Consider the following 10,951-nt stretch of genomic DNA (forward strand, 5'->3'; position numbering starts at 1 on the left):
CAGCTGGATAACCCCGAATAATCTCCTCACCTCGAGGTCTTTAACCTTAATTTTATTGGCAAAGTGCCTTTCACTCTGTAAGGTAATAAATTCACAGATTCCAGGGTGATTAGAATGTGGACATTGCTGGGGGCCATTATTCAGCCTACCACAGTACTGCTGAGAGTACAAAGATCAGTCCCAAGGTAGAAGCAAGATGGGGGTGCTGCTTACATATAAGGGAGATGGACTCAACATATAACACAGAAAAGAACAGTAAAGAGCAAAACAAAAGTAAAAGAGAGACAATACAGAATCCACCTCCTGCCAACAGAGTAAATGGCTTCCTCTTCATCTGTCTCCGCTGCTAGACTGAAAATCTCTAAAGGGTAGAGATTGTACTTAGCTATACAACCTCAACACCCACTACAAAAACAACTCCAGGTAAAGTAAAGCAGAATTTTTTAAAAAACTTTCAAATAACTAGCTAAGGATCTTTATCCTATAGAACTGTTTTCTTTTTATCAGCAAATCTTAAAGTTTTACTAATAAGTCTTTAGGATGACTGCCACTGCCAAGCCCCAACTCTGAGAACTACCACTAGCCCCTTTGGGAAGAAAAATGGAGTTGTCATTTGTTCATAATTCGTTCAACATATTCCTATCACTGCCTCTCCTTACCTACTTCCAATACAAGAAGGTCAACTAATATTCTAGCACTTCTTAATCTAATCTCCAAACCCTAACAAAATCCAAGTTATCAGATGTATGATTTGCAAATATTTTCCCTCATTCAGTAGGCAGTCTTTTCGAAGGTTTCCTTTGCTATGTAGAAGCTTTTTAATGCAGTCCCACTTGTTTAACAGTTGGTTTTTTATGCAGTCCCACTTGTTTAACAGTTGTTTTTTTTTTAATTTTTTAAAAATATATCAGCTATAATTTATTTAAAGCTTTATTTTCAATTATGAAGGTTCTGCCTTTATTGCCTCTGCTTTTGGTGTCACATCCAAAAATATCATTAGCAAGAGCAATGTCAAGGAGCTTTTCATGTTTTCTTCTAGGAGTTTTACGGTTTGTCTTACATTTAAATCTTTAATCCATTGTGAATTATTTTGTATGATGTAAGACAGTGGCCTCGTTTCATTCTTTTCCATGTGACTGTCCAGTTTTTCCAACTCCATTTACTAGTGTCCTTTCTCTATTGTATAGTCTTGGCTCCTTTATCATAAATTAACTGACCATACGTGTAGGTTTTTTCTGGGTTCTCTCTTCCATTCCACTGATCTATGTGTCTGTTTTTATGCCAATATCATACTTATTTCATTAGGATGGCTCTGAAATATAATTTGAAATCAGGGAGCATGAGGTCTCCAGTTCTGTCCTTTTTCAAGATTCAGTGGCCATTCAGGGTCTTTCATTGTTCATATGGATTTAAAATTTTTTCTATTTCTGTGGGAAATGCTATTGGAATTTTGGCTGGGCCTGCACTGATTCTGTAGATTGCTTTAGGTACTATGGATATTTTAACAGTAGTAGCTCTTCCAACCCAGGAGCATAGAATGTCTTTCCATTTAGTTGTGTCTTCTTCCATTTCTTTCATTTTTGTCTTACAGTTTTCAGTGTACAAGTATTTCACCTCCTTGGTCAAATTTATTCCTAGGTATTTTATTACTTCTGATAAATAGGCAGTGGTAAATAGGACTGTTTTCTTAATTTCTCTTTCTGATAGTTCACTAGTAGCGTACAGAAATGCAACAGATTTCTGTTTATTGATTTTGTTTCCTGAAACTTTACTGAGTACATTAGTTTATACATACACATATGCATACACATATACATGTTTCAGAAATCATGAGTTCATACCCATGATTTTAATCTATCCAATTTTGATCCATTCCCATAGGGTTCTTTCTTGCCTTCTCCCATTCTACATTTGTATGTGCTTTCTTCCACAATGAGAACGCTGGCTCCCAACATCAAGAAATACATTCATCTATTTGAGCCAATAATACATCTAAAATAATTTCAAAATTGCTTCCTTCATTTCACTCATTTTATAAATGAGTTCAGGAATGTTGTAGTTTTTCCCCTTACCCCACCTATCTCAAACTGAGGATATACTGTCAAATACTATGCTCATAAATCATTTGGACTAGTTCCTTCTGTCCTGCCCCTCAATATGTGTTAATTCATTTGGAAAAATACATCCACTTGTTTATTTGCTTTTAGGTTATTTACTGTTTCTATATATGTTAACTTTTTTTTAAATATGTAAACTTTACCAGAAGTATACATACTTTTGGGTCAGTTACCCTACTGCTGTGAATCAGAGAGCTGGACAAAAGTTTACCTCCAAATATATTCACTGCAGTAATAATTATTAGAATAGAGAAAAGAAACAAAAGAGCTGCATTTAAATGAACCATGGTACAGCCATCAAATGGAATACTATGTAGCTGTTAAAAAGAAAGCTCTGAAAGAGTATTTGAGAAATGGGGAAACCACTTTTCCTCTAAACATAAAGAAAGAATGTGCTAAATTTTATCTCTTGCTTTCAAGACTCTCATTTCAACCTATCAAGATAATTTTAAGTATTTATTCTATCAACCTGTTATAAGACCGAGAGCATCAACTCTAAGCATATAAACCGCATTTTTAAATGAATCTGCCAAATTTGTTTAATTTTTAATCTACTAGCAAAACTGCCAAATTTTATCATTCTTATAAAGCCAACTTGCTCACTGACTAAATGTGTCATTTGTTAACATCAGTTTGCCAAAAATCATGCATGTTATTCAAAATGACCAATCTAGATATCTGTTTTTTGAAAACCCACTTTACCTGGCTGATGAACAACTTTTCCAACTGTATGTTCTTCCTCCTCTTCCTCCTCCAGGATGAAGCCCCCTCCTGTGTCAATTATCTTTGGGGCTGCTTTTACATTAGCCATGCCTACAAAAGTTAAGAAGTGGTCAAGAAATGAACCAGGTAAGCCCACATGCTCCCCCTGTGTATAAACAGGAACTTTCAAAAATTTAATATATATCAAACAAGACAAGGATGTCCACTATTACCACTGCTATTCAACATTATACTGAAGGCCCCAGTCACTGTAATATGGCAAGAAAACAAGACAAGCATAAAGGCTGAAAAGGGTAAATCAGCTTTTATTCACAGATGATATGATTATGTAATAGAGGGCAGCCACAAGAATCTACAACTAGAATTAAGAAATAATACCTAGGAATAGATGTGTAAACCTCGAAAACATCACTAACAGAAATCAAAGTCACTTCTCCCCAGATTCACCTAAAGATTCAACGTGATCCCACTCGAAACCCTAGCAGGTGCTTGCATGTGTGCGTTGTGGGTGGGGAGGAATAATGGGAGCTGACAAGCTGATCTAATGCTTATACGCAAATACAAAGAACACAGAATAGCCAAGATAATCCTGAGCAAAACTAGAGAATTTACACTACCCAGATTTAAAGATTTGCTACAAAGCTTCAGTAATTATGACAGTGTAGTACGGAAACAAAGACAAAGAGACCAGTGTAAGAGAGTCCTGTAATAGATCTACACGTATTTACAGCAAAGCCTTAACTTATAGCAAAGGCTCCAAGGCAATTCAGTGAGAAAAAGATAGCATTTTCAATAAATGATGCTAGGATTTATGACTAAGGCACTTCTACAAAACAGTGAGGAAAAGATGGTCATTCCAATAGATGTCGCATACAATATACATAGAACAATTTTTAAATGGATCACAATCTTGAACATAAAAGGTAAAATAAAGCTTCTAGAAGAAAACATAAAATAACTTTATGAACTTGAGGCAGCCAAAAACTTCTTACACATGACATACACGTATCAACCATAAGAGAAAAACTGCTTAATTGAACTTGACCGAAAATTATGACTTCCAATTTTAACAAGATGGTGGAGTAGTAGAAGGATGTGCACGCATCTCCTCCTGCAAAAGCACCGAAATCTCAACTAGCTGTTGAACAACTAGGACAGGAGAACACTAGAACCCACCAAAAAAGACACCCCATGTCCAGACCAAGAAGCCACAAGAAGACAGAAGTTTACAGAAGCCTCTTAGCCTCATTCACCAGAAAGTGAAAGTATCGATCAGTCATGTCTGACTCTCTGCGATCCCATGGACGGTAGCCTGCCAGGCTCCTGTGTTCATTGCATTCTCCAGGCAAGAATTCTGGAGTGGGTTGCTACTTCCTTCTCCAGGGAACATATGTATAAGACCATCAGAAGAAGAAGAACCACAATCCCACAGCAGCTAGAACAAAAATCACATGACAAAAAGTTAATCAGGATGAAAAAGAGAGTTATGTCCCAGGTGAAGGGACAATATGAAACCCCTGAAAAACAACTAAATGAAGTGGAGATAGGCAACCTTTCAGGAAAAAAATTCAGAATGATAGTGAAGATGATTCAGGATCTCAGAAAAAGAATGGAGAAGATGCAAGGAATGTTTACCAAAGAGTCAGAAGTACTAAAAATAAATGAACACACATGAACAATACACTAGAAGGAAACAACAGCAGAATAACTGAGGCAGACAAATGGGTAAGTGACCTGGAAGACAAATAGTGGAAATCACTGCTGCAGAACAGATTATAGAAAAAAGAATGAAAAAAAAAAAAAAATGAAGACAGCCTAAGAGACCTCTGGGACATTAAACACACCAACATTCGCATTATAGGGGTCCCAGAAGGAGAAGAGAGAGAGAGAAAGGACCAGAGAAAATATCTGAAGAGATAATAGTTGAAAACTTCCCTAACATAGGAAACGAAATAGTCAACCAAGTCCAGGAAGCAGAGTCCTAGGCAGGATAAACCCAAGGAGGAACACACCAAGACACATAGTAATCAAACTGACAAAAATGAAAGACAAAGATAAAATATCAAAAGGAACAAGGGAAAAGTGACAAATAACATACAGGAGAACTCCCAGCTGGTTATCAGCTGATTTCTCAACAGAAACTCTACAAACTAGAGGGAACCGCACAATATACTTAAAGTGTTGAAAGGGGAGAACCTACAACCAAGAATACTCTACCCAGCAAGATTCTCATTCAAATTTGATGGAGAAATCAAAAGCTTTCCAAACAAGCAAAAGTTAAGAGAATTCAGCACCACCAAACCAGCTTTACAACAAATGCTAAAGAAACTTTTCTAGGCAGGAAACACAAGAGAAGGAAAAGACCTACAGAAGATAAAACCAAAACAATTAAGAAAATTAAAAGACAGGCTGCTAGGCAGATGAAAATGTTCATGTACACACTTCCACTTACTCCATCACTCTGCTTGACCTCCCAAATTGTATGTAATTATTTTATATTGTTAAGTTAATCTTGTTCCCATTATGGCTTGCAACTGTAACTCTCTTTTATGTTTTGTCTGGCTATTGACTGTGAAAACTGACAAACATCTTTTACTACTGTGATTATGTAACTATTACTCAGTACTGTTGTATCATGACTGGGCAACAGAAAAATAATAGAATTCTATATCACCCTGCTGCTGCTGCTGCTGCTAAGTCACTTCAGTCGTGTCCAACTCTGTGCGACCCCATAGACGGCAGCCCACCAGCCTCCTCCAGGAAAGAACACTGGAGTGGGTTGCCATTTCCTTCTCCAATGCATGAAAGTGAAAAGTGAAAGTGAAGTCACGCAGTCGTGGCCGACTCTTCATGACCCCATGGACTGCAGCCTACCAGGCTCCTCTGTCCATGGGATTTTCCAGGCAAGAGAACTGGAGTGGGTTGCCATTGCCTTCTCCATATATCACCCTAACTACCATTTAATAGAAAAACCTGTAATCACTTTTTAAAATCCAGATACATATCAGAATCATCTCGGAATTTTTTGAAAAATACAAATGCCCAGGTATCACTATTCTTCACCAGAGCTCCAGATGTTTCTAATGAGCAGCCATGTTTAAAAACAACTGGACTACATGGTGATCTTTTACTTTTATCAAGTTTGTTTCACATTTTCTATTTCATATTCAATGCTCCCATTTAATTTTCCAATTTCTCCATCTTTTTTTATGTTCTTTCTCAAGCCTTTATCAAGTGTAGTAGAAAAGCTTTTATATACAAATATATAAATAGTATGTATAATAATTTTAGAAAACATGGGGTTTGCCTAACTAAAAAATTTAATACAGTTTGAATCCACTTGCTTGACTTAGTATGAACAGAACACTAGATTTCTAATTTAAAAAAAAAAAAAGATATTCAACAAGCAACAAAGGTTTACAGTACAGCACAGAGAACTATACTCAATACCCTATAATAACCTATAATGGAAAATAACACGTGTATATGTATAACTGAACCACCTTGCTGTGCACCTAAAACATTCATTTTAAGTCAACTATACTTCAATAAAATATATAAAAACTATTAGAACCTCTATTCATCAAAAGACACCATTATGAGAGTAAAAAGACAAGATGAAAATTGGCAGACGCTATTTGCAATATGTATATCTGACAAAAGACTCATATCCAGAATACACAGTGAAATCCTATAAACAGGCTTCCCTGGTGGCTCAGATGGTAAAGAATCCTCCTGCAATGCAGGAGACCCAGGTTTGATCCCTGGGTCGGGAAGATGCCCTGGAGAAGAGGAATGGCAACCCACTCCAGTATTCTTGCCTGGAGAATCCCATGGACAGAGAAGCCTGACAGACTGTTAAGGGATTGCAAAGAGTTGACATAACTGAGCAACTCACACTTTCACTTCAGTGAAAGAAAAACAGCCTTAAAAAGAGGCAAAAGACCTGAAGAGAAACTTCACAAATGAAAACACGAAAATATCCAGTAACCACAAGAAAAATGTCTATCATTAGAAATTAGGAAAATACAAATTAAAACCATAATGAAACACCACCACTCCAACCAGAATACTCAAAATGAAAAAGACTGACAATACCAAATGAAGATGTGGTATTGAGACTGTCATACGTTGCTGGTAAGATTCTAAATTGATATAATCATTGTTTGGCAATGCCTCAGTTCAGTTCAGTTGCTCAGTCATGTCCAACTCTTTGCGACCCCATGAACTAGAGCATACCAGGCCTCCCTGTCCATCAGCAACTCCTGGAGTTTACCCAAACTCATGTCCATTGAGTTCGTGATGCCATCCAACCATCTCATCCTCTGTCATCCCCTTCTCCTCCTGCCCTCAATCTCTCCCAGCCTCAGGGTCTTTTCAAATGAGTCAGCTCTTCACATCAGGTGACCAAAATATTGGAGTTTCAGCTTCAACATCAGTCCTTCCAATGAACACTCAGGAATGATCTCCTTTAGGATGGACTGGTTGGATCTCCTTGCAGTACAAAGGGACTCTCAAGAGTCTTCTTCAACACCACAGTTCAAAAGTATCAATTCTTCGGCGCTCAGCTTTCTTCACAGTCCAACTCTCACATCCATACATGGCCACTGGAAAAACCATAGCCTTGACTAGACGGACCTTTGTTGACAAAGCAATGTCTCTGCTTTTTAATATACTGTCTAGGTTGGCCATAACTTTCCTTACAAGGAGTAAGCCTCTTTTAATTTCATGGCTGCAATCACCATCTGCAGTGATTTTGGAACACCAAAAAATAAAGTCAGCCACTGTTTTCCCATCTATTTGCCACAAAGTGATGGGACCAGATGCCATGATCTTAGTTTTCTGAATGTTGAGCTTTAAGCCAACTTTTTCACTCTCCTCTTTCACTTTCATCAAAAGGCTCTTTAGTTCTTCTTCACTTTCTGCCATAAGGGTGGTGTCATCTGCATATCTGAGGTTATTGATATTACTCCTGGCAATCTTGATTCCAGCTTGTGCTTCTTCCAGCTCAGCATTTCTCATGATGTATTCTGCGTATACTAAAGCTAAATATACATTTCCCCTAGGAGCCAGGATTAAATTTCTAGGTATATATGGAATAGAAATGTGTGCATATGTCCACCATAACACATATACCAAAAATGCTCACAAATGTTTTCCTTTTAATAGCTCCAAACTGGAAACAACCCAAATTTCCATCAAAAGGGAAGTGGAAAAACTACAATGTAACAACATAAAAGAGTACTATAGAACAAATAAATGAACAAACTACTAATACATGGAACAACAGGGATGAATCTCTCAGGTATTACTTTGAGCAAAAGAAGCCAGATACTATATGATTCCATTTATACAATGTTCAAAAACAGATAGTACTAATCAAATTGTCAGAAGAGTAGTTACTTCTGAGGGTGAGTAACTGACTAGGAAGTGACAGTAGGGAAATTTCTAAGGTTCTGGAAGTGTCAGTACAGTATATTGATACTGTGGTATTAGACATGAGCACCCACACAGGTAAAATTCAGATAAGTGCATTTTACATTAATGTATGGTATAGCTAATTCTTTAAGACAAAGAGGTATTATTTTGCTTAAATCACTCCCCTTCCCTGGCCTCAATTTCTTTTTCTCTTATATAAAGGGATTAGAGTATAATAAGCCTGTTTCTACAGTTAACAGCAATTTTCATATTTTACTATATTGCCCGTTCATCTCCTTATATCCCTGCATTAGCCTGAGCTCTTTTATCTCTGTAATTCTGAAAAATAGTTTAGCATTCCATGAGTATTTACTTACTGGATAGAAAATGTACCAGAATAAGATTTTGATTTCATGAATGTTATAAGAAGAAGGGAAGCTGTAGTTATTAAGACTATAATTAGAGCAGGATCCTGAGCAATGCTAAATCATACCAAAAACAAAGCCCCATTTCTCTCTACTGCTACGCCTTGTATTTCCCAGGACCTTAGCACTACTCTTAGCAACACATTCTAAGCAAGTTCTTCTCGGTCTTTTTCAAAGGCATATGTCATAGCACACACAGAATGTGAAAACTACACTTATGGAAATAAAAGTATTACAAAGAACAAAAATCTCAGCACCTAACTAACTCGAAGCACAGGCTGTCTACAATGCAACAACACAGTTCAGTTCTTTGGTGAAGCCCAAGAAATCTTACAAGATATTCATGCTGCCTTGCTTTCCATTATCAGACATTTAATACCACTTTATGCTCTACTTTCCACCCTTGTTCTATAGCCATTTTACACATTTAGAAATCTTTATGGAATCATGAATATGAATTAATCCATGCAGATGAAGAACATCTTGTCCTGACCCTAGAATGCTTAAAAGTGGTCAAAAAGTGCAGATCCATCGTCAGTGTGAATGAATATAGGCGTGCAGCTAGCTCTCTTCACTCTGCCTTTCTTCTGGCTGATGAGAAGGGGTAGTAGACAACACAGTTCTGACTGAGCTCAACTGCTCATGTAGGTGTGGACATAGGTTTAGGAACACAGGTGCTTCACATTATAGAGGGAGTCCTGAAGAACCACATGTCAAACTACACTTCTCTGGTGAAAACCATTAGTTGACCCCCACTGGAGAATTACATGATATGCAAAGAAATAGGCAGCCAAGTGCGGCTCTAAGAAAAGGGAAAGGTGAAATCCAAGAACAGCCCTTCATCCTAAGAGTGAGAGAAATGCCTGGTATAGCAGAGGCAACTAGTGAGCAAGGAAAGGCCCTGAATCCAGGGTCAGACGACCCGAGTCCTAGTCCTGATTAGCCTTTGCACTTACTGGGATGAACCTGAGCAAACCCCCTTTCCTTTACTGATCCTCAATTATCATCTCAGTACAATACGGATATCAAGCTCTGCCCTAAATAATTCCAGGTTAGCTGTTTGAATTAAATTAGCCAATCTGAAAAACGTGAAGCACAACAGGTGCCACTCTGTTACCCCCACGAAGCCAGGAGCTAGCGTGTCTGCTTCCAGCACATAGCAAGCACTGCGTATCAGCCCGTGTTATGTGGATGCATGAAAGAGCTGGTGCCGGACTACTACTCAAATGTGCTATAAGGTCTAAAAGCTTTACACAAAGACCACCCCTGGGACCCGTGGCAATTGCAGGAAGAGAGCAGAGGCGAGCTGAGACACTGGCTGGCACCTCCAGACGGCGAGGGAGGCTGCATCCCCAAACTAAGGACGGTAGCTGGACCGCCCAAGGCAGAGAGGAAAGGCCAGGTCTGGGAGTCAGGGTCGCCTTGTGGTCTTGGACAGTCCGCAGTGACAATCTCCGACGAGCGGATTCCCTACCCCGCCTCCCCTACGCCCTCCACCCGCCCCTACCCTGCACAAGCGTCTGCACAAGCGTCAGCGCTCAGACGCGAGAGGAGGGACGCCCCATCCAGGATGCGGCCCCCGGTCCCCCAGAGAAGAGAAGAGGCAGGCGCCGCCAAGGGCCCAAACCTCCAGTAGTTGCAGCTGCCGTCGCCGGGTAAGGCCGGGCCGCCAGCCGGGCCTGGCGCAGCATCAGCGCCCGCTGCCGCTTCCGCTCGATGCTCGCCCGCACTGAGGCAGACAGCTCCGTTGGTTGTTCTGAAGCCGCCGGCTCCGACGAAGCTTCCCCGGCGGCGGCCATCTCCAACCTCCCCAAAGGTCCGCGGCTCTAGCTACGCGCACGCGCACTGGTAGTCCAAAGCGTGCCCAAGGCTCCCCCTCGCGAAGTCAGCAGCGCCGCCTCCTATCCGGAGCGCAACTGCGCAATTAGAGAAGGAAGTGGGGAAGGAAAGGGCGGAGGATGAAGTCTGCGCACGCGTTGGCGCGGAAGGTCTTGCTGGTTTATATATAATCCAGCGCAAGAGCCAGTGCAGAGATCAATGATCAGAACCTGGTCATCTCTAAAATAAATAATAGTTTCGCTTGGTAGTTCACAATATGGACTTTGGAGTCAGCTCAGTTCAGTCGCTCAGTCGTGTCTGGTTGTTTGTAACCCCCATGGACTGCAGCACCCCAGGGCTCCCTGTCCGTCACCAACTCCCAGAGCTTGCTCAAACTCATGTCCATCGAGTCGGTGATGCCATCCAACCATCTCATCCTCTGTCGTTCCC

General features: G+C 39.9%; 1 protein-coding gene across 3 annotated transcripts in view; it reads right to left on the reverse strand.

Annotated features, from left to right (window-relative positions):
• Positions 1-10,570, reverse strand: part of XPA (XPA, DNA damage recognition and repair factor) — a 29,114-nt gene extending 18,544 nt beyond the window's left edge. For 2 of the 3 annotated variants that reach the window (XR_005720811.1, XM_040238652.1), the window contains exons 1-2: positions 10,311-10,522; positions 2,820-2,930 (exon numbers count right to left, since the gene is read on the reverse strand). Coding sequence is in view for 2 of the 3 variants with exons in the window: in XM_040238652.1 (XP_040094586.1) it covers positions 2,820-2,930; positions 10,311-10,482 (283 nt within the window). In the remaining variant the exon portion in view is untranslated. Of the gene's footprint in view, positions 1-2,819; positions 2,931-10,310 lie in introns of all 3 variants that reach the window. The other variant, XM_040238638.1, reaches the window with a different exon arrangement.
• Positions 10,571-10,951: the final 381 nt, after the last annotated feature.

This window comes from Oryx dammah, unplaced genomic scaffold (genome assembly GCF_014754425.2).
Source record: "Oryx dammah isolate SB20612 unplaced genomic scaffold, SCBI_Odam_1.1 HiC_scaffold_1, whole genome shotgun sequence".
Classification (NCBI taxonomy): domain Eukaryota; kingdom Metazoa; phylum Chordata; class Mammalia; order Artiodactyla; family Bovidae; genus Oryx; species Oryx dammah.